Raw genomic sequence first — 25,333 nt, forward strand, 5'->3', positions numbered from 1 at the left:
AGCTATTACAGCACATTTTGTGCTCAGGCAGACGCTCAGTGGAAGATCTGGTCGAAATGACCTTAAATGTGACTGCCTCTTGTACTACAAGAGTTCAATTCTATGACCATTATTGATCATATTTTTTACTAAAACATATTAATGACTTGATACTAACAGGATGAATAAATACCCTATATGCTCATTCCTAACTCACTCTTCTTTACAAATACTGTATGCTTCTCTTTTCTCCCACCTGTTTACGCCAGAGTCATTGCTTTTTTTTTTTTCATTTCAGTTACGTCCAACTTACGCAAAAAATATCCTGAGTCTAGCTAGCTTTTACTTTCATACAGTAAAGTTATCATTTCTACTATATTCATAAACAGTCTTACCAAAAGCAGAAAGAGTTATAAACAAACTTTGCTCCAGCTTGTTTTTGTCCTGGCCTTGCAACTGGATGGTGACAAAATTTGTTCCTATCTCACAGCAAAGGGTCAGGACCAAATAGATTAGGGTAAAAAAAAAGAAAGAGAATAATCAAAACTTTATCATTCATCTTTCTTGGTTACAACAATACAAAATATGAATATTACCTTAAATGTAAGAGTTCAAAGATGCAGATCAATAAGCACCAGAAGCTCTGTTTTACTACATTTAGACTTATTGTAACATATCAACATTTAAATCACGCATTCAAAAAATAATTATTTTAATAAATTACCAGTAATCAGTATATGGGTAATTGGAGCTAGATGATGATGATGACGACGATGGCTTCAACAAATACAGTTTACATATTTACTATTAATACTCATGGATTATGAATGCAAAAATTATAAAACTACCCAGAATTGAAAACCTGTAATTAAAATTTTGACTATCAAAATTATAATGCATATGAACTGAGAGTAATCTATTATCACAATGAAATCTGGGTTGTAAACTCTCTAATAATTGTAACTAGATATTTTTAGTGAAATTTTTATACTTCAAAACAAAGCACACTTAGTATTATATTTTGTTTCTCTCTTTCTAATGTTTTCAGTATTAGGTAAATATGAGGCCAATGAGTTTTGCTATCAACATGAAGCAGATTATCACCATTAACACTTCATTATGAATCATGATCCAAGACCTGTCACACTCAAAATACAACATTTTTCCTCAAAACAAAGTCCACTCATCAGAAAACTTGATAGAGCTTGGATATTCTATATGCAATATGTACAGATTGAGATACAAAGCAATACTTTAGGACGGGTTATTTGGTTGACTTTCAATTAACTCACGATGACCTGAGTTGGGCTAGCTGCTTTTCAATTTCATCATCCGTCATAAGACGACTCTTGGAACCTTCACCCACTTTCTCTCGAACCGCAGATGGAGCACCAGCCATCTTGCCTGATATTTCGATTCCAATTTCATCCAAAACCTGTGTTACAATCTTGTCGGTTTCCTCTTCATCTCCAGACTCATTCAGCATATCGTCTAGTGTGTCATTCACTAATCAAAGCAACAAGAAACAATAAATTAATTGTTAGGAAATACACTGTTACTTAAAATTATTCCTCAACTAATATTTCAACCTGAAACAGAAGATTCAGGGAAACACAAAATCTCAAATGCAGATTTTTAAAATCCATTAAACAATGTTTGAAGATTATGAGAAAATAATTTATTCTCTAAATAAACTTTCGACTATTAGGTCATGTTCAGTACATATAACACACACTAAAGAGATATTCAATACAGAACAAAAATGGACAATCAGACACCAGTAGGATCTGAACCCACACTTAATATCTCTTCAGTACGTACTATATGTACTGAACACAACCTAATAGGTTGAAAGGTTATTTCTAGTGGAATGCGGTAGCGAATATTAAATATTCATTACATTTTATGTCTTACATCACAAACATAAATGACAACTTCACTCAATAATAATGATCATAATGTTAAATGTTTGATTTCAAAATATTAAAAATCACCACCCCTAATGACCGTTCAAATACATAGTTTTATATTTTTACAATCATTATTAAATACACTTAAGAAAATGGAAATTGCAACACCATGAAGGCATTGGTCGTTTGTGTTGATTTTCAAGATATGGAACGATGCCATGTAGGTATGTAAACGATCAAAGTTTCAGACCCATTGGAATGTTGCTACAGGTCTCCCCACATGATTGGTCGTGGAGGAATCAACTCCAGTATATGGACTCTGGTGTGGCGTAGTTGACTTGCAGTCTGTGCAGTGAAGTGTTACCCGTCAAACATGCCTCGACGACAGAGAAGAGCACGCTATCAACAACTGGCGCTGTTTGAGAGGGCTCGGATAATTGGGCTGGGTGAGGTTGGATTATCGCTAAGGACTGTCGCTGCACGTGTTGGCCGACAGGCATCTACGGTACAATGTGTATGGCAGCAGTGGTCAAATGAAGGTACCCACACTCGTAGACCTGGCACAGGCCCAGCGCGACAGACAACTGTGAGAGCGGATCACCGCATCATTCGGATGGCCCGGATGAAACCCCATGCAACAGCAGCGCAAATTCAAGCAGCTGTGGCACCCCACGTTACACAACAAACAGTTGGTAATCGCCTGCGTGCAGCTGGCTTACGAGCCCATGTCCCTGCAGAAGGTGTTTCATTGACCCCACAACAGCGACGTGTAAGGCTGGCCTGGTGTTGAGAAAGATCGACATGGGTCGACGAATGGCATAGGGTCGTCTTTAGTGATGAATCGCGCTTCTGTCTTGCCCGCAGTGATCGCCGCAATCGTGCGCGCCGACGTACCAGGGAGAGGGGCCGTCCAGATCTTATTGTCGAGAGGCACACAGGACCAACACCAAGCATTATGGTCTGGGGAGCTATTGGCTTTAATGTGAAATCACAATTAGTGCTCGTTGAGGGCACTATGACTGCTTGACAGTACGTAGATAGGGTACTTCCAGGGGTTGTCCCTATGATGGCGAACATTGCTAATGGGATGTTTCAGCAGGACAATACCCGGGTTCACACTGCACGCATCTCCAGAGAAGCTCTCCACGACATCACAACCTTAGAATGGCCCACCAGATCCCCGGACCTGTCCTATTGAGCACGTGTGGGACATGATGGGTCGACAACTGGCCAACTGTCCTCAGCCACCCACAACTCTGGAACAACTGACCCATGCAGTGCAGCAAGCATGGGCCACAATTCCTCAGGAAGTGATCCAGGGCCTTACTGACTCCATGCCTCAACGAATTCATCAATGTATTGCAGCTCGTGGTGGGCACATCCTGTATTGATTGTTGTCCAAACTTGCGGTCAGAGGGACCTGAAAGTGTAATCATCGAATCACAACTGAACACTCGTCCTGCATGTTCAACTGCAGCAATGTAGCACCACTCCTTCTGGGTGTTGCAATTTCCATTTTCTTCAGTGTATATTGTATTTTAGAAAACTGATATAAAATTCAAATGAGTGCATTTGTTTCAATTTGTTTAAACTTCTGAGTATTGTAGATTTCTTAAATATTGATTATTCATACAATGAAAACAATAACAGCTTGTGTCATTATTTAGATGTAACAAATCTGATTTTGAATGTTTAGGATACTGTACTATTGAAAATCCAAATGAATGTACAGTTTTACTTTGTTTACAAAATTTAGCAAACAATGTATTTTCTTTCATAATTTGGATTTTTTAAATATGTTTACTTTGTGGCTAATTGTAGGCTAGTATCCCTTATTTGTATCTGAGATATCTGGCAACCCTGCATGGAAGAAGAAAATTTTAAGGAAGATATATAGACAAGTTTGAGATAACAGTGAATGGTATATAAGAATGAATCGTGAATTGCATCGTACATACAATTCACCTGATTCTGTGTCCGGCTCTATGGCTAAATGGTTAGCGTGCTGGCCTTTGGGAATTTTAACCTTAATTGGTTAATTTTATTGGCACGGGGGCAGGGTGTAAGTGTCGTCTTGATCATCATTTTATCCTCATCACGATGCGCAGGTCGCCTACAGCCGTCAAATCAAAAGACCTGCATCTGGCGAGCCGAACTAGTCCTCGGACACTCCCGGCACTAAAAGCCATATGCCATTTCATTTACCTGATATTGTCTGATACTGTTATTGTAATAAAAATCAGGAAACTGAAATGGTTGGGACATATGATGAGAATGTTACAGGAAAGAGCTGAATAAAGTGTTCCAGGGTAAGTCTGAGAATCAGAGAAGGAAAGGAATAGCGATTGGAGTATTCAAGACAAAAATGTCGAAGAATTTGATTCTTAAAAGTTCTTGAGATATCTCAAATCCTGATAAAAGTATTTGAATACTTCCGCTTGAGTTATTCACTAATGATAATCCCAAAGTGAGATCACATTGGTCTTTCTTTATGCAATATCCAAGAACAATGACTATAGTAGCACCATCTCTGGATGTAACTCAGAACTACCACTGTATTCATGATGGGAGTAAAGAGAGTAATGCACATCATACGAGTATTTACCAAAGATGTATTCAAAGGCTTCTCTCAGACGGAAGAACGAGACGTTCTCAAATAGAATCTTACTGATTGAGCTTAAACACCAATATCAAGTTGTAACGATGGTTATTTAAAGGTCAATATCTGAAAGCAAATCACTCACAATCAATTGTCTGCTTTCTTTATATTTCCTATAAGGAGAAATAAAACTTTTTTATTTTATTTTTTTAGAATTTGCTTTATGTCGCACTGACACACGTAAGTCTTAGGGAGATGATGGGACAGGAAATGACTAGGAGTGGGAAGGAAGTGGCCGGCCCCGTGGTGTAGGGGTAGCGTGCCTGCCTCTTACCCGGAGGCCCCGGGTTCGATTCCCGGCCAGGTCAGGGATTTTTACCTGGACCTGAGGGCTGGTTCGAGGTCCACTCAGCCTACGTGATTAGAATTGAGGAGCTATCTGACGGTGAGATAGCAGCCCCAGTCTAGAAAGCCAAGAATAACGGCCGAGAGGATTCGTCGTGCTCACCACACGACACCTCGTAATTTGCAGGCCTTCGGGCTGAGCCACGGTCGCTTGGTAGGCCAAGGCCCTTCAAGGGCTGTAGTGCCATGGGGTTTGGTTTGGTTTGGGAAGGAAGTGGCCATAGCCTTAATTAAGATACATCCCCAGCATTTTCCTTGTGTGAAAATGGGAAACCACAGAAAACCATCTTCAGGCTTGCTGACAGTGGGATTTGAACCCACTCTCTCCCGTATGCACACTGACAGCTTCGTGCCTCGACCTACGCAGTCATCCTCTTGGTGAAAGTATATTTTAGTTAACACAACTGGTATTTAATATATACATAATATATGAAGAAAAATACACAGTAGAGTAATAAGAGAATTAAGAGAGGAATTAACATAATGAAAATACACATTTTGAAACAATCAATGGTGTGATGTCAAATTTATATAATTTTTTAACTGCATTTTTTAATACAATTTTGGTTTACATCGCACTGACACAGATAGATCTTATGGTGATGATGAGCTAGGAAAGGGGAAAGAGTGGGAAGGAAGCGGCCATGGCCTTAATTAAGGTTCAACCTCAGCATTTGCCTGGTGTGAAAATGGGAAACCACAGAAAACCATCTTCAGGGCTGCAAACAGTGGGATTCGATGATCCAGATGTTGATTCCGATAGGGTACTTATGGGGTTCGAACTCACTTTCTCCTGGATGAAAGCTCACAGCTGCATGTCTCTAACCACACGGTCAACTCGCCCGGTAATTTATATAAAATAGTTGCAATTTAAAATTTCCTATATGTTCAAAACCGACTTTCAACCTATTAGGTCGTGTTATGTACATTTAGTACGTGTTGAAAAGTTGTTAAGTACAGAACAAAAATGGCCAACCAGACACCACTGGTGTCGTACTAAATGTATGTAACACAACCTGATACGTTGAAGGTCAGTTTTAATTACAATTCGGTCGTGAAAAATCAATATTCTTATATGTTCATCAAATAATATATACACCGTACAAGGCTAGACTTTATTAAAGCACTTTCTGGACACAAATTGTTCCTGATGTCCAGAATTCGCTTACATTTCAGTTACTTGAGTCGTGTAAGATTCGAGAATTTGATTTCGAATGCAAGTTTCGATTCTTAAATGTTCTCAGATGCATAGAAATCGATTCTGGAAAGTATTAGATTCTGCCCATCACTAGAAAGGAAGACTCAGAGTGAGATGGCAAGATGATGTGGAGCAGCAGTTACCAACCTGGGGTATGCTACGGACCACTCAGAGGTACAATAAAGTAACTATTAATGGCAGACATTGTGAACTGTATTTGTCTCTTACCTCACGCCACCATTAACCCATCGTCTACTCGTCATAAGCCATGCATCTGTGCTCGCTCAGTGGCAGCCATGGGTGGACACAACCCCTCCATTTCGCCCACCTTAGTTAAATCTAGCCCAGCCCCAACCAATCATAAACTATTTTTCAGTGCGCAAGTCGCATCACTTGTTTCACCTGCCAACTGCAAATCACTTTAGTTTTGTTCTTTTCTTTTCTTTGCTCTCTTACCCTAGAACTTTCTTGAAACACCCAGAGATATTATGGAATGGTAATATTGATTGAAAATTGACTGAACTGAATGAAAACATAAATGCAAACCTCTTCAATTCAACAGTAGTTTGACTTTGTGCAGCTAAGATTCTTAGAAGACTGTTATGTTTGTTGTTGAATAATAGATATATGTTCATGTGTGGAGAATATAGTTTTGTGTGCTATTATTTTACGAAATGTGGCATTATTATAAGATTTTTCCCGTACATTGTTCTTGAATGTAATCTGTTATGGATATGTGGTTAAAAATTGGAACTCTGGAAAACGATCACCCAGTATGCAGTGGTCAGGTACCTGGTAGACATGTTTCCCAGGGCACATCCCAGAATATAGTTGTTATGCAAGTAAGTGACAGTAGTAAAACTCATATTTCAAGTACTGAAGCTAATCATATGAAAGAGAAATATACTGATGAGTATTTGTAATACGGATTTTCATTTACGGGGGAGGAAGAAAGTCCGAACCCACTATGTGTTGTATGCAGTGGCATATACTGAGGGCTACCAAGGCTATCAGTGAAGCCCAAACCTCAAATGCGAGCGATGGATATCTAAAGCACATTATATTGTAAGCATCTGACACATTGTTCCATTTGCAAAACTTGAAAGCAATGAGAAAACACGTCGTACGTATTTCTGAGAACAAGGCTTCGGAGACTGATATTGCAGCCCAGACTCTCGTCCCTTCCCATCGCCTCGCCTCACGCAGCTTGTTGCTGTCTGCCTACAGGCGCGGGGACCGGCGGAGGATAGCTGTGCTAGGCTTCGGTCCGTCAGATCGCCACTGCTATCACCATGCGTTACGCATCGTATATACTTCCTCACCTCATCCTTCTGCCTTAAATATATAGATAACGGAGTGCTGGCATTTCACTCCCGTTTACTTCTACATCCTTGTAGGAAGACACTGCAGGGCTGCTGTTATAGGATTAATATAGTTTTCTTTTTATTGATAGATCTGCTAAAATGAAACACAGTCTTTCAGGTTTAGTGTTCTCTTTTGTTGGTTGGAATAGAACCCGTGATCATGGGTCTGACACCACCACTGATCTTCCGAGGAAGATAATTAACCATTGGACGATGGGTACGACCGCTGTAAAATTCAACATTGTTATTTAACGATAATAATAATAATAATAATAATAATAATAATAATAATAATAATAATAATAATAATAATAATAATAATAATGGTGCATAGCATCTACATAGGCTTGGTGGTGACCTAATAAGGATAAAATGAATGGCGAAGACGTCATAAACACCCAGTTCCCAAGTCAGGGGAATTAACACTATGAGGGAGTCGATTCTGAAAATTGAACCGGGGCCGTCGGACCAAAGACAAGCATTCTATCCATTTAGCCTCAAAGCTGGACTTCAGTTTGCTAAACCTTAGGCTACCAACTCGATTAATCAGGTGTTGAGTATTGACGGTGGCAGATATCCATCGTTAACAAAATGTCACACACACTCAACACAAAAATCAACAGCCTGCGCGGCAGATTGTCTGAAACCAGAATAAACTAATCATTCCGGTAAACATCTGAGTCAGACTACCAGTGCGCAGGCTTCCTGCAGGCAGGTGCGTTATGGCCAGTCCCGCTTTGCAACAAAGGATATACTTATGCCGACTCGGCGCCGACTGTCTGACTCAGAAAACCAGTAGCTTGTGAAGCAGCCTTGACAACACAGCGGGCAACTCCGCTGGCTGTTGGCTGAAGCTCGAAATGCTTAAGGCTTGATGTTCCCTAAACCAACTATCGAAAAGGGGTAGCCTAAGGGTACGTCCAAGATGCGCGCTGGTTGTCTTGAGTCAGACAGTTGGCGTTGACTGTCTGACTCCGAGCGGCAGGTGGGATGTGGCCATTATGAAAGCTGGTTGTCAGCGCTGACAGTGCTGCCACAAAAGAAATATATGAGATACAACTGATCAGTGTAGCATGGAACTAACAAGAGAACAGTCTGCAGCTCTGTTGCTGCTAAGCGACAATGTTACAACCAAGTTAAAATGAATGAGAAGTAATATACACCCAATAAATGAATTAAGATCTATTTACGGGGAGTACAAACACCTTTTTCCACAGTTACTTGCTGACAAAAACAGATTTTCGAATATTTCAAAATGAGTTCGGATACGTTTTATTTTATTTTATTAAAAATCGAACACAGGCTTATGAAGAACTGGGCGAATTACCACAAAACCCCTATTCAAATCCTCGATATCCATCGTTAACAAAATGTCACACACACTCAACACGAAAATCAACAGCCTGCGCGGCAGATTGTCTGAAACCAGAATAAACTAATCATTCCGGTAAACATCTGAGTCAGACTACCAGTGCGCAGGCTTCCTGCGGGCAGGTGCGTTATGGCCAGTCCCGCTTTGCAACAAAGGATATACTTATGCCGACTCGGCGCCGACTGTCTGACTCAGAAAACCAGCGTGCATCTTGGACGTACCCTATGTCTAGTGGTAGCCCACGTCTTGATACCAGCATACGCCACTGGTTGTATGCAGGGAGGTTTTACGTAATGGCAACATGAAACCCACTTTACTCATGCACAATTTAAACACTAAACACACTCAGTAAAAAAGAAGGAAGTTTGTTTTTGTGGGAGACTGTCAAAAACTTTTTTTTTTTAAGATGCTAGTTTCATCCTATCTGGTTGCACAATTTAAACACTAAACACACTCAGTAAAAAAGAAGGAAGTTTGTTTTTGTGGGAGACTGTCAAAAACTTTTTTTTTTTAAGATGCTAGTTTCATCCTATCTGGTTGCAGGTAATAATAACAATGAAAATGCTGTTGAAGCCTCTTACGGAGTTAGCTAGAACATTTTTAAGCACAGTAAAAACTGCACAATTGCTAAAAATTTGATAGCTCTGTGAATAAAATGTGCAGTACAATGTATGTTTGGATATGATTATGTTTGCAAAATTTAAACAATCCAGTTTTCAAACAACACAGTTTCACGAAGAATTAAAAATATGTCAGGCAACGTTGAAGAAACAGCAATACAACAATTAAAAACCAGTAAATTTTTTCCAAAGCTGATGAAAACACAGTTGCTGCTGGCCTATCAGTCTACTTGTTACTGCAAAATGAAGTAACAATTAAAAAAAAAAAAAAATTTTACTGTGTCATGAGTTGATTGAGCGAACCACAGAGAAAGGTGTGTTCAATGTGATTTTTAACTATTTCTGTGAAAAGGATATTAGTTGAGCTAATTATCGTGGCATTTGACAGATGACAGAAAGTTAATGTCTGGCTGCTACGTAAGCTTTCATGGATGTATAAGAGAAGTGACTCCCCATGTAGAATGAAACCATTGCTGAATCCATAACCAAAGTCTTGCATTTAAAAAAATATGCAGACTAAAATGAATGACATTCTTAATGAAGCAGTAAATGTTGTAAGCCAATGCAACGAACTCCAGACTGTTTTTTTTTTTTTTTACAACTTGCTTTATGTCGCACCGATACAGATGGTCTTATGGCGGCAATGGGATAGGGAAGGGCTAAGAGTAGGAACGAAGTGGCCATGGCCTTAATTAAGGTACAGCCCCAGCATTTGCCTGGTGTGAAAAGTTGAAACCAAGGAAAACCATCTACAGGGTTACTGAGAGTGAGGTTCGAACCCACTACCTCCCAGATGCAAGCTCACAGCTGCGAGCCCCTAACCACTCGGCCAACTCACCTGGTCCAGACTGTTCATAGCACTTTATGAGGAGATGGGTGGTATTCACTCCACATCGTTTTTGCACCCCAATATAAGACGGCTTTCTCAAGGAAAAATCCTTGCACGATTATTTAAACTTGGACATGAACGACGAGTCTTTTTTGAAGAACACGTTTATTATATCACTTCAAAGTTTCACGACAGTGACTGGTTTCAGCAATTTGCTTAATTAGCTGATATTTTTTTCATAGATAAATAAACTCAACTTAGTGTTACAGAACAGCTCAATAACAATATTTAATGTTTCAAACAAAAGTAAGTCCATGTTAAAAAAGACTGACTTTTGGAAAACCTGCATTGAAAATAATCAATGCTGAAGTTTTTTAAATACTGCACGACTTCTTAAACAAAAATAGCCTGGACCTATCTCAAGATGTTAGAAATAACTTGTTATTTTATCAATAACAAAGAGTATGGTGATCGGTAAGGGAACAAAATCGGCAAATATCAGATAGGGCAAGTTAATCTCAGCCAAGTAAGAGCTAACAAATATCCCAGAAGTACAATAACTGATTGGTGAGAAGAGAAGATTGCTGCAAGTTATAAGAGAAAGGAAGAAGAACTGGATCGCACAGTTGTCGAGAAGGGAGCTTTTGTTAACGGAAGCACTGGAAAGAGTTATCTGCAGAAAAGGAGACTGAGAGGAAGAAGGTAGAAGATGATAGATGACATCAAAGGAGAAGGAACTTACAAGGATCTGAAGAGGATGACAGAAGACAGAAGAGCATTGAGAGCCACCATGTGAAAATCTGTCTGTGGGTAGAACACACGATGATGATGATTATGATACTCGACAGGCCTCATGGTTTCTCTACACAGGCAGCATTTCCTAATTGTGAAGAGAGAAACAACCGGAATGCAGATCTGTTTAATGAGGACAAATTCAAGACTGCCATGCTATGTGAGATTTTTCTCATACATTAATACTCAGCGTAATCCGTTATGGATAAGTTAAAGTCGGATTTCAAAAAGAAAACCCTTGGAAATTTCTGGGCAAGCAACAGTGAGCAACATGGACTGTTAAGTAAAAATACACAAGTTTTAGTACCACTACTATTTTTTCATATTTCTTTTACAATCTGCTTTACGTCACACCGACACAGATAGGTCTTATGGCGATGATGGGACAGGATAGGGCTAGGAGTGGGAAAGAAGCGACGTGGCCTTAATTAACGTACAGCCACATCATTTGCCTGGTGTGAAAATGAGAAACTACGGAAAACCATCTTCAGGGTTGCTGACATTGGGGTTTGAACCCAATATCTCCCGAATGCAAGCTGATAGCTATGTGACCCAAACCGCACAGCCACTTGCTCGATCTCTACTAATACTGAACTAGTATAGAGAACTTTCTCTTTATATTCTTACATTAAAAACAAATACTGGAACAACCTCAAAGCAAGCCCTGATTTAAGAGTATACTTAACATATGAACCTGATTTCAAAATGCTAAGTACATCGAAACAGGCTCAAGGATCTTAATTTATTTACAAAACTTCCCTCAGCTGAAGGTTGCCATAATGGACAAAGCATACCGAAACAATGAAATGTATAATTTCGGCTTACAATGATAATTGTGATGATTACTTATTCTTAAAACATTTTGAAATTACAAGAGTTATAGCACGTAGCAATGATTTTTGTGCAATGAAATGGAACCTCGTAAAATTAACAAAGAAATAGTTTGCAGTTCTGGAATGTCTAAACTGAACACCTTTCAAATATTTACAATGAATTGAGGAATAGTCCTTCAAGCTCCTATCATTAATCCTATCACTTAATGAACTTCAACTTTATCTTTATAATAAGGTATGCTAGTTGTTTTTATGTCGCACCGACACAGATATGTCTTATGGCGACGATGGGATAGGAAATGCCTGGGAAGTGGAAGGAAGCGGCCGTGGCCTTAATTAAGGTACAGCCCTGGCATTTGCCTGGTGTGAAAATGGGAAACCATGGAAAACCATCTTCAGGGCTGCCGACAGTAGGGCTCGAACCCACTATCTCCTGATTACTGGATACTGGCCGCACTTAAGCAACTGCAGCTATCGAGCTCGGTAATAAGGTATGGTCGGTTCACAGATAAGCTTTTTTTTCCATATCAACGTCTTCTGACTGATCTATGGAGATTTCAAAACAAACAGTGGATCTATTATATACCCCACACCTGCAGATTCCTTGTAGGCTATGATATCAGTTCTCCTACTGCTGCCATTATCAGCAAGTCTAGATACCTCCTACCTCATTGATGACCCTATAACTTTTCTTTCTGAGGGTATTTTGTTACGCCTAGTGTTCACATCACTCCGTGAGGGCAAGGTCCCAAAACATGAGGAAGGGTTTCTATCTCTCTTCAGCAATGCCGACAGAGGTTTCCATTCTGGGACCTACCAGGAATACATAGAACAGCACAAACATTAGCAGTCATTTTTATTCCCTCACGCCATTCACTGAATGATAATCCAGTATGAATTCTAACCCAGTATTTGCGGGTTTATATTGTTCAAAGAAGGCTACACCTTTTCCTTTGTAAGGTAATTTACACCATGTCTTGAATTCATAGTTTCTTAGCTCTACTCTGATCTTGGTAGCCGAAAGTAAGCGAGTACATTTGTCAAAAAAGGTGTTCTTGTTCCTCTAACCCAAGCTCTGTGAGACATCTGTTGCTTTCCTTAATGACATCTCTTGCTGGGTTCCATTATAGTGCAAGCAATTTAGAAGTATTGTTAAGTTGTAATCTTGATTCCCAAGATGCAAAAAAAGTCCAAGACCTTTAATATTCTTTCTAAAATAAACCATGGCATCAGGTAAATCAACTGGAAGTTGTATTATTTCTTTAGCTGCATTCTTGATTAGCTTGTCTATATCCAAAATAAAACCTGCAGGAATCAGTTCTGGGCTGCAAACTTGAACATGTTCAATATTGTTGCCTTTTGCACCACTCTTCATCTGTTTGCCTCATCTTGACTTGAAAATAACATTTGAACTCACTTCTATTTCATAATATTCAACTAGTCAGCTAACAACATAACTTTTTTTAAAAAAGGAACAAAGGCAAGGTATGCAATCCTGTTGTTGATAAAAGTACGCTTAATACATTAAATGTTTTATGGTTGAGAAGGGCAGTTACTTGAAATGTTCGATGTTACAACCACTCCAGCAATTCGTGCAGACACTGTATGAGCATAAAACTCTCCCATGTGTTCGGGCAATGCAATCAAGGGGATTTACTCTACACCAAATGTCACAGCTCTGTCAGAACCATGATAGCCAACAGTCTGAAATCCAAGAAACCAGAGGTCTATGAGGAAGTCCATTGTGTAGCAGATGGTGATAGCAATCGTCACGTAGACATAATTACCATTAACAGCAGCAAAAGTTCTGCTGAAATAACACACGACTTGAGGACTCCATTTCGCAACCTGAATACGACAACAGTGAAAAGAAAACCATATATGTGAAACATTAATTCCTGTCCTCAAAGATCATATAACATTGACAGAATCAATGGAAAAGGCCTATTCTTTGGAGCCAGAAGAACGATTTACACAGATTGTGTAAAGTACAGTAGAAGGAAACATATACATTGGGAAAAAATGTCAAGATCAGATTGTAAGAACCATTATTTAAAAAATTCAGTAGTAATCATCAGAATTCATTTCACACAAAATCTACCAAATATCTTAATTCTTGAAAAATATAATCAATGTTCAGAACTCTATTTTCTACTGTTAAGCCACTCTTATCTACCAGTTTGGGAAGTGATAACCTAAATCCCTTCAACTGAAGGACTAAATCATCAATCAACGCATGTTTGTTCTTACTGTGTGTTTCACTACCTACAGTTAGTTTTCCTACTGGTATAAGTATCACTTGATATTTATTTTCTTGTCAATGTGAGGGACAGACTGGGTGGTTCCTAAAGCTTTCCATACATGTACCCAATTTCTTTTTTTACTTACCCATCTCCTCAGTCATATCCATCTTCATGGATGCTTGTCCAAAGGCTCGCATGTCTGCTGCAACCTGTTCAGGCTTCATTATCTTGTTCATATCGGACATTGTCTTCGCTGCTGTGCTCATTGCTTCTCCTAGTTTTATATTGGCTCCCATGGCTTTATTTTGTACTCCAATGCTCTGTACCTATTCAAACATCAACATAATATATTATTGTACTGAGCGGCAAAAAATTAGAAAACACAGAATGTTCAGCAACTACCGTTAAACACAATGTAAGGATGGGCTTGAGGTGTAAAACACAATTTCATCAGAATAATTCTGTTAGAAAGCTGTTATACTGCCATTACATAGTACCTATAAATATACGTATAAATATTCAGCAACCACTGCAACAAGCAACATAAGGACAACTTTAAGTTATAAATTCCAAAGTTCAACATAAATAATTCAGTTTGCTCACCAGGCTGAGCTAGTTATTGTAGACAAAGAGGTAATTCACCTAATCAATACAATATAAAATTAGTAACTTACTTCAATTTATTTTAATCATGGTATTAGTTTCGGCCTATTGATATTAGGCCATCATCAGCCTCAAGATCTTAAAACACTTAAAAAACTCATTGGTCATACATATAACAAAAACAGGTAGCATAATACTGAAAATAGGTCTGATCTAATATGCAATATCCATTAAAATAAGTCACTGTCTTCAGGATATAACACAACACTTGAAAATTCTTATAATTTGTTGGTATACTTCAATAAACATAAATCATTGTCTTGAAGTCTGCCTCCATAGCGTAATGGTTAGTGTTTTTAGCTGCCATCCTCAGGGGCCCGGGATCGATTACCGGTACTGCCAGAAATTTAAGAATGGCACGAGGGCTGGTATGTGGTTCAAATGGTACATGCAGCTCACCTCCATTGTGCGCACCTGAAAAGAGCTGCACCACCCCAGGATAAGGACACAAGTTTACTTAATTTACTTACTGTCTTGAAGATCTATAAATAATTTGTCGAACATGTGTATAAAATTAAAAGCAACAGGTGAAAGACTGATGTTAAATTAGATCTCTTTTTTTTCCCCCCCTTTTTGAAATCATCCTCTGAATCAAGTTTCGAAGCAAACTGTAAAATGTTTTGCCGGTTTTGTTTTATATCTGATATTGTAAATTTACCGGGTACCTATGTTATACACTGTTGCTACACTGTTGTTATCCTTTATCTAGCCGGTTTAAAATTACTAATTTTGTTTCGAATGTCAGCATATTACGATTTTATTTAATGGAAGATGCCATGTCTGATACACTAATACTACCGTTACTACACTGTACACAAACAACACACAGAGATCACAAGCTTATAAAATACAGAACACATAACATCACAACTCTTTAACCACTTGTCTTAAACTGAAACATCTAAGAATTTACTGAAGTCAAGTGATCAATATACGATGTAAAACTGTACGTAACCTGTACCTGTTCTAAGAGGCTTAAGGCAGGAACTTGGACTTTCCACAAACTATAGATAATGGGGAGATGTTAAACTGTTTCCGGGAAAGTTACTTGACCGAGCTGAAAGCTAATTAGCGTCGGATGACTGACAAACGGGAATCCGAAGGTCTGTTGTAATCCCACAACTGTACTGTTACAGAGTGACAGAGAGAACATTATTACACAACCGTTGTTTGTGGTGTTTGAAATATTAGCAAGGACTAAATTATAATCAGTGCAGAATTCTACCAGCCAACTTTCTGTTTCATTTCTTCATCCAAGTCCAAATTCTACTATGGCATTACCTTCTCTTCCTTGGCCTACTACTGCATTCCAATGTCTCATCAAAATTAGATTCTCATCTCCTTTTACATATTTGTATTAAATCTTCTATCTCTTCATATATTCTTTCAATTCCTTCATTGGCCTCTGAACTAGTAAGCATAAGTTATAGATCTGCAATACTGTGTAGATAGAGGCTTGGTGTCTATCCTGACAACAATAATCCTTTCACTATGTTGGTATTAGTAGTTTACTTGCTGCTTTTTTGTCTTATTCATTATTAAACCAACTCCTGCATTTCCCCTGTTTGATTTTGTGTTGATAATTTTGTAGCTGCCTGACCAAAAATCCTGCTCTTCCTGCCAACGTACATAACTTATAGCAACAACATCAAACTTAAGTCTATCCATTTCATTTCCCAGGTACTCTAACCTATCACAACATTTCAAACTTCTAATATTCCACACTCTGACTTACAGAATGTCAGTATTCATCTTTATGATGATTGCCCCCTCTCAAGTAGTCCCACCCCCACCTGGAGATTCAAAGAGGGGACTATTTTAGCTCCAGAATATTTTACCTAAGAGGAAGCCATCATCAGTACACCATGCATACAGAGAGAGCTGCATGCCCTCAGGAGTCAGTTATGACTGTAGTTTCCTGCTGCTTTCAGTCGTATAGCAATATCAATATAACTAAACCATACTAAATATTAATACAAGGCCACTTCTAAAGAGTGTTTTCTTTTTTCTTTCTCTCCTTCTGTTAAAATGTAGATTTTTTTTTTTTTCGTTGCTAGAGGTTTAACGTCACTAACACATACAAGCTGTCAACAACATTAAAGCTGATGCTTCCATGACCTGTTAAACTGCTATTATGTTCTTCGTCTGATTTGAACAACATCACTGTTCTATGCACGTTATGTTCTGATTGCCAATGTTTTGAATACACAGCAGCATTCTTCATTAAGGACACCAGCCCTGTAGTCTAAGGATACTGAGCCAGTCTCTTCTCTGCAGGCCCCACGTTTGATTCCCAGCCAGGTCAGGATTTTTACCTAAATCTAAAGGCTAGTTTGAGAACTACGCAACTTACATCAGAGGAATATAGAAGTTATAATGGTGAAACAGAACCGCCAGTCTAGAAAGCCAAGAATAATGGTCGAAAGGATGTGTAGTGCTGACCACTCGTCGCCTAATAATATGCAGGCCCTCGAGCTGAGCAGCAATCACTTGGTAGGGCCATGGCTCAATGGGGTTGTAGCGCCATTGGGCTTGTTTTTTCATCTTCAAGGCAATGTTCCCCGGAGTTAGTTACGACTATAGTATCCCATTGTTTTCAGCTTTGTAACAGTATCAACCTAGCTAAGCCAAGTTAAACATTATTTCCTTCAACTTGTCTAGATCCCATCTCTTTGCATTCCTTCCTATCTTCAATTTCTTCAAATTCAGACAGAATTCATGAAGATCACAATGGTGCAGGTCTATATGCCTAGTAGTTAGCGGACGATGAAGAAACTGAAGGAATAAATGAAAAGAGAGAAGATTTAATACATTATGTACAAGGAGAATGCAGTGCAGAAGAGCTGTCGCTTTTACCAACAAGTACGAACACTCCTCTGGGATCCCAAAGTACCAACAAAATCAAAGCTGGTAATGTTCAATCAGAACCTATCTTAACCTATGGTATTGAAACCTGCACCCTCACTAAGAAAGACTCATCAAGGTTGCAGGCATCCGGGATGAAGTTCCTTAGGTCCACAATTCAAAAAACCAAACTGGACAAGTTAAGGAATGATGTAGTTAGGAAGGAAGCTGGGATTGTTACATCATCGTTAGATCGGATCAGCATGTCCAAACTGAGGTGGTTTGAGGATGTAATGTCCGACTCGTTGGCTGAACGGTCAGCGTACTGGCCTTCGGTTCAGAGGGTCCCGGGTTCGATTCCCGGCCGGGTCGGGGATTTTAACCTTACTTGGTTAATTCCATTGGCACGGGGGCTGGGTGTATGTGCTGTCTCCATCATCATTTCATCCTCATCACGACGCGCAGGTCACCTACAGGTGTCGAATAGAAAGACCTGCACCTGGCGAGCCAAACTTGTCTTCGGACACTCCTGGCACTAAAAGCCATACGCCATTTCATTTCAGCATGTAATGAGGATGGAGCCAACAAGGACAGCATATGTTAACTTGGAAAGACATGTGGCAGGGTAATGGATGGTGGGAAGACCAAGAACCCACAGAATGGACATTGCAGATCAGGGAAGGACAGTGGGGGATGTCATTAACAACAGAACGTATCTCGATAAGACAGAATGCAAGAGGCTCACCAACAGTACCAGGGAAACTGGAACTGTAAAATGATGAGGATGATGATGATGTAAAAGGAGATGAGAATCTAATTGTGATGGGAGAATGGAATGCAATGGTTGGCCAAGGAAGAGAAGCCAAGGTAAAGCAGTAGGACAGATCGAACTTGGACAAAGGAATGAAACAGGAGGTTGGCTGGTAGAATTGTGCACCGATCATTATTTAGTCCTTGCTAATACCATCAGTCAAACATCTCCCCAAGCAGCTAAAATTGACTACTACATGGCAGTTGCCTGATGTGCAAATTCAAAACCATAGCAAGCCCCAAGTGTAAACTTATAGTTTATCTTTACTTGCTTAACAGGCAGTTGGAGTACTGAAGTATGATTCCATAATTACTTCAATCTCTTCTCTTTGAATTAAAGACCTAATGTCCAATGCTGTAGTGTAATGGTTAGCACTAATAATTCCAGGGTTCAAACCCAGCAGCTGTAGTCAGATTTAAAAGGATGGAAAAAAGTCTATTTGACATTCCATCTGGTACAATGTCAACATGTAAAAAAATCTCTAGTTGCACACTTGGTGTTTACCAGACAAAATTAGTTAAAACTCAAGCAGAGATCCAGTTTACTCTGCCATCTAGTAGACTACAGCAGAACATCAAAACTGATGCACAAGCAGCCTTAAATGCATCAAACTGACATACCTGCACATGGTAGCCGAGGCTACACAATTATTTTTATTGACTTAACATTTCAAGGGTTGAGTAAAACTTCTGTTTATGGAAGACACTCAAAATTGCTACTAATAAGGGGTACATATTTAAGAATCTTATTCAGATCCGGTACAACTTAAGTAACATTATAAGACTATCACCACGAGAGAGCACTACAGCAGGCATGGAAGACAATGATCTCTTGTTTTTCCCCCTCTTACTCACTTCCTAAGTGGAGAGAGGACAATACTTCTAACTGCTGAAAGAAATCCTTGTGAAATGTGATTGGAGCAGAGGCAGAAGAATTTTAGTAAACTAACCCAGCACATTCACCATTAACAGTCAAGACCTACTGAAAACTAGCTCCTATCAGTATTTAGGATCCTGCCTGCGAAGTGATGATGGTACAGTGCATTAGGCAAGAGTCTCAGCAGTGACTTTGGCTGGCAGTGATACTGTATATGTTGGCAACACTCCAGCCAAGCCGAGCAGGATGCAATGCTGTTAAAATTAAAGTCGGAGAGAGGTGGTCAACAGCATGCGAGACTTAAGATGCTTTCTATATAGGAGCAAACGTTTTTAGAGGAGTGGGTTTTCTGGGAAGGTGGTGAATACACGGACACAGCTGAAAAGAAGATTTCACAAACGTTTCCCAACTCAGTTCTACCTCACTGTAACACTGTGTAAGATTTAATAAGTACATTTTTTGCTGTATGCAATGCCCCAAAGAGCAATATATCACCAATTTTAACAGAAGAGAAATCCAAGTGGAAACTGGCACTGCAGACTGACGTATCTCTCTTCACAGCGCATTCAGCCTCATTAAGCGTACAATTCACTCCTGTTCAAGTTGCTTTATTCTTGGCTTTGTTAAGTCAATCTTTGTGTAATATGTTATTACAGAACCATTGTGCTTTTTATCTCTGGATTCGCTGTGTTGCACAATTTCTTGAGCTATCCGCTTGCATATTACCCTGAGAAGACATTGCTGCCACCTGAGCTGTGCACTCAGACAGGCCACAGCTGCACTGCTTGCTGCAGAGACTCATTTCTAAAGCACTGTATTAATCAGGAAGAGCATGCAAGAGTGTATGCAGCATGGCTTAAACGGAAAGGAGTCACAGGAGGAGCCTACTGTACAATAATCATATACCAGACAAATTTAAACTGAAAGTGTACAGCCTAATAATAGGGTCTGTCCAGTAGTTTTGTATTAGGATGAGACTCAGCCAGTCACCAGAAGTGCTGGGCATTCCCTTTACACCACTGAGATGCACATGCTACGCTGATCTCTTGAAACTGACATGAGCCAATAGAGGCTGGGATTTGTTCCCATTCAGAAAAAAAAGAGCTGAGTGGCTCAGACGGTTAAGGCGCTGGCTTTCTAACCCCAACTTGGCAGGTTAGATCCTGGCTCAGTCCGGTGGTATTTGAAGGTGCTCAAATACGACAGCCCCGTGTCGGTAGATATACTGGCACATTAAAGAACTCCTGCGGGACTAAATTCCGGCACCTTGGCGTCTCCGAAGACCTTAAAAAGTAGTTAGTGGGACATAAAACAAATAACATTATTATTATTATTATTATTATTCATTTTTGTGTGGTATTATATTCTTCCCAGTAAGAAATCTAAATTAAATAACTTAATGAGTTCTTTACAATCCATACAAGCAGTGTGGATACAAAACCCTGCAGGGAAATCATGACAATTTCCTTTACTATTTGCTCAGGTATCTTCATGGGAAGGCCACGATGCAATCCCAGAAATACCTTCCTGACCCCAAGGGAACCAAGAAGCAGTAAGGTAGCTGATGAGGTGGCAAACAAGAGAGCAGGTAGCAGCAGATGGCAATGAGCTGAATATTTTTCTGTTTCCGCAACTGCACTAATTGCTTGGCCAGTACAGCACAGCCCTCATGATTGCCTTCTTTGGCCAGTTTATTTATCTCCAACTCCAGTGGAGCTACAACTGCAACTGTCGCCACTCCACCATAAAGCAAGCAACCTATGGGTCATGCAGGGAGGATTGCCAGACTGGCCATGGTCTGCATTATAGAATGCCACGATGAAGGAGTGGAGGAAATACGTGACTGCAGTGTAGATAATGACAATTATCATAGAATGTATCATGGTACATGAACAAAATTAGATACGAAAAATATACTGCCAGAACTGTTTAAATGCCAAACCACTATACACACCTGCAAAATACCAAATATGACAACACTGATTTTTCTATGCCTATCACAATGGAAAATGAAACGTCAGCTTGGATTTTGTATTCAAGAAAGTGTATTATATGGAGTAGGTGAGTAGATCTTAGCATTCAATACCACATCATTTTCAAATGGTATGACCATGCAGATATGATTCATGTTACCATTTTCAACAAGTCCCTCGTAGCTGATAGATTTTAACACAGAGATCTTCTAAATTACCTACCTTACTATTGGCAGCATACGTCCTAGTTTTCTGTTTCCGCAACTGCACCAACTGCTTGGCCAGTACAGCACAGCCCTCACGATTGCCTTCTTTGGCCAGTTTTTTTATCTCCAACTCCTAGCAAAATAAAATGATGCTTGGACAATTTCAGTTCTTGAAATAATAATTTATTTAAAGCGCACAATGTGCAAAGAATTACTATATAAAACATTAGTCTTCGTTGCAGTTCTTGAAATGCACAACGCTTATGAAAAACTAATTTGGAGTAGCATAAAGGAAGAACGCTTAAGGAATACTAATAATACAAAAAAATAGACAAAAGTACAAACTAATTTGGAGTAGCATAAAGGAAGAACGCATAAGGAATACTAATAATACAAAAAAATAGACAAAAGTACACAACTTACCAGTTTCTTTTCTTCTCTCTCTAATTCCCGCCTGTCACGTTCTATGTCACGACCTATCTTCCTTAAGTTTCTATCAATCTCACGCTGTTGTTCTAGCAGAAAAAAATCGTATAAGAAAAACAATTTTAATAATAGTATAACCAAGATTCAGAATGTTAACCTAACCACACTATACATTCATAACCTCACACTTTTTCCTTCAACATACCTTTCGGAGTAGGTTTCTTGCCAAATATGTTGAACATAGCGCAGATATCAGTGAAAATGACACGACTTTATCCTTTAGGATAGATGTAACACAAAACACAAACAACTCTAGAATTGTAAACACCCTACCATCAATCAATCATATGAGCACTGATGAGCACAAACGAAAGACAACAGACAATCGAAATGTATGCATGCGATTCACTATGTCAAATCTTACATACTCTTTGTGACAGATGTCATATCCAGATCAAACGGGGAAATTTCTACATTTATTCTGTATGTTAAAAGGTACGATATCACATTTTTTAAAGGTTGTTTTCAAAATAAGATGCAAAGGGAATATAAGAGAATAACACCTGAGATTAAACTGTTGACATTCATCAGTAGGTCATTTTGCTTGCATAGCATATTATTTTGCATATTCTGGCTGTCTCCACCTTTGCGGGAAATTCAAATCTGCCTACGCATCGGCAGATCCTCTGATCTGTATAGTTGTTACACAGGTCAGTTGGCAGCTAACGAATGCTTTCGCCGTAACACGGGGGAAAACCAGAGAGAATGAGTAAAACTATGTTAGCAACAAAAAATAATTAAGTTCCTCCACTACACGAAAAAGCATAGAAGCATGGATAATGTTCTTTTTTCTCTGTCCTAGTTTCTGTTCTATACATAGATGACGTACACTGGTTATCATGGTGTCGGAAAACTGTCCACGCTAATTCTAGATAGACTCCTAGCCCAAAAACATATCCTTGTTAACAAGTCCCCGAGCAGGGTCATCAGCAACTTGTCATCATCATCGGTTTACCCTTCCAGCGAGCCAGGTAGGGTCTTTGAAAACAAGAGTCTTCCAAAGTTGCCAATTCAAAAAGATTTTATTGTCCATGACAGATTTCCAATTCCTTCCTTTTCTCTCCACATCTTCCCTCAGTTGGTTCATACATCTTCTTGGTCTTCCAGCTGGTCTTCTACCTGTTATTCTCTTTTCTAAATAAGCATATGGTAATCTTGTGCTATTCATTTGTTTAAGGTGCCCAAACCATTTAAGTCTAGATGACCTAAGTCTTTCCTCCATCGATTCATTCAGACCTAGGTTAGATCGGATCTCTTTTTTTTTTTTACCTGATCAAATCATGTATTTTGGAGGGCAGTTCTACGAAATTTCATTTCACAGGCTTGAATCCTACTAACCAGGCGAGTTGGCCATGTGGTTAGGAGCGCACAGCTGTGAACTCACATCCAGGAGATAGTGTGTTCTAACCCCACTCTCGGCAGCCCTGAAGATGGTTTTCCGTGGTTTCCCATTTTCACACCAGGCAAATGCTGGGGCTGTACCTTAATTAAGGCCATGGCTACTTTCTTCCCATTCCTAGGCCTTTCCTATCCCTATCTGTGTTGGTGCGACGTAAAGCAAATAGCAAAAAAGAAATAATAATAATATATGAATCCTACTACAATCCTTTGATGTTAGGATGCAGGTTTCCAGAGAATATGTAAGGATGGGAATGAAATATGACTTGTACAGGATCATGCTTGTTCTTTGTGGGACCTTCTCATCCCATAGTAGGTATCTAATGATACTGTAAAAGTTAGAGCCTTTGGTTACTTGTTTGTTATTTCTATCCCAGCTCTATTATTACTAGGTAGCCGTTACGCTTCTTAAATATCTGAATTGGTGTACTACTTCCACTTGGTGGTCCTGTAGTTTTATGTTGCATTCTGTATTATGTCTGCTGATTTTCAATGCTACCAGTACTGTTTTTGATGGGTACAGTTTCATTTCATAATCATCAAACTTATTTTACCATGCATTCATATTATTGTGGACTCCCTCCTCCATTTTATCCCATATTGCCACATCATCTGCAAATACCAGAGCCTGAAGATCTTTATTACCTTTTCCTTTTAGTTCTTTTAAAATGGTACCATGTCCATAACTGCTATGAATAGAAGAGGTGATAAGGCACTTCCCTGTTGTACTCCTTTGGTTGCATTGTATTGAACCATTCAGAGTGACCATCCCCAATACTGACACAGCTTTTGCAGTTACTACTGTATATAGCATTTGGACCTTCCTAATAAGGTACTCCGGTACACCAAGTTTTCTAAGACTTTTCCAAATAATTGATCTAGGAACATTATCATATGCCTTTCCAAGGTCCATAAACATAATAATTAGGTCTTTTCCTCTTTCCCAGCATTTCTCTGCCAAAATCCTCAAAGTAAATATCAGATCTGTTGTGCTTCTCGTAGCCCTAAAGCCATGTTGTTCCTTTTCTAAGATAGGCTCTAGTATATTCCTTACTCTGGCTTCAATGATCTTCATGATTTTAAGGCCATGTGATAAGAGTGTAATGCCTAATTTTCACTTTTCTATCCATTCCCTTTTTTAAAGATAGGAACTATCATCCCTTTTGTCCAATTTTCAGGTATTTCATTATCCTTCCATATTGTTCTTAGAACTCTATACAGCCACTGTATTCCTGATGGACCAGCAGCTTTAGTCATATCAGCTGTAACTTCATCAGCTCCTGCTGACTTACCACTTCTCATCTTATGGTTCTACTTTTGTCCATGTAATTAGGATATTTTCCTCTATTGTTTTCTGTCCTACATCCTCAACAGAGATCTCATTAGTGCAATTTAGGAGCTTGTCGAAATACTGTCCCATTGTATCCCTAATATCTTTCATATTAGCAACTTGTATTGGCACCAAATTGGTTCTAAACGCACCCAAGGAGAATTGACAGAGATCACAATACAGAGAGAAGTCTGGCAGAGCAGTGACGGCTGGTGATTGTTATTGGTGTTGCTAGCGAATTCTTAACACTCCGGCGGTCGCGGAAAGAAAAGTCACATCAGTGGTCGCACGGATCATAATTGTGATCTGTACTTTCTTTGTGATATAAGGCTATTCTATGCTATTTATTCATTGAATATGATTATGCATTGTGAAAAGAACTTTATTTTCTGTACATTATAATATAATAATGCATGCATCTGCCTGCTGTCATTTCTTGATGGATACAGTACTTTTGCATCCATCTCTTGGCACAGGCCAGAGTAAAGTGTAGCTTCCACTGAAGTCCCAGTCAACATCCATGGCTGTGACAATATGGAAGTTGCTGGGGTTTGGGTAGTGCCGAGTAATGACATTCAGAGCACGGCTAGTGCATCCGAGTG

General features: G+C 39.3%; 1 protein-coding gene across 1 annotated transcript; it reads right to left on the reverse strand.

Annotated features, from left to right (window-relative positions):
* Window positions 1–508: 508 nt before the first annotated feature.
* CHMP2B (Charged multivesicular body protein 2b) lies at window positions 509–22,328 on the reverse strand. The gene is made up of 5 exons (XM_067153067.2): window positions 22,149–22,328; window positions 21,941–22,032; window positions 21,534–21,650; window positions 14,290–14,470; window positions 509–1,485 (listed from the first exon to the last, which is right to left on the reverse strand). Exons 1-5 carry the CDS (start codon window positions 22,183–22,185, stop codon window positions 1,268–1,270), a joined length of 645 nt encoding a protein of 214 aa, XP_067009168.1. The 5' UTR covers window positions 22,186–22,328; the 3' UTR covers window positions 509–1,267.
* Window positions 22,329–25,333: the final 3,005 nt, after the last annotated feature.

Source organism: Anabrus simplex, chromosome 8, assembly GCF_040414725.1.
Source record: "Anabrus simplex isolate iqAnaSimp1 chromosome 8, ASM4041472v1, whole genome shotgun sequence".
In the NCBI taxonomy this organism is placed as follows: Eukaryota; Metazoa; Arthropoda; class Insecta; order Orthoptera; family Tettigoniidae; genus Anabrus; species Anabrus simplex.

Coding starts and splice junctions, on each gene's coding strand:
- CHMP2B (XM_067153067.2), bottom strand. CDS start 22,185: ATGTTCAACATATTTGGCAAGAAACCTACTCCGAAAG. Junction 14,471..21,533: donor CGTATGCTGCCAATAGTAAG/GTAGGTAATTTA, acceptor ATGTTTGAATAG/GTACAGAGCATTGGAGTACA. Junction 1,486..14,289: donor GGATATGACTGAGGAGATGG/GTAAGTAAAAAA, acceptor TGCTTTGATTAG/TGAATGACACACTAGACGAT.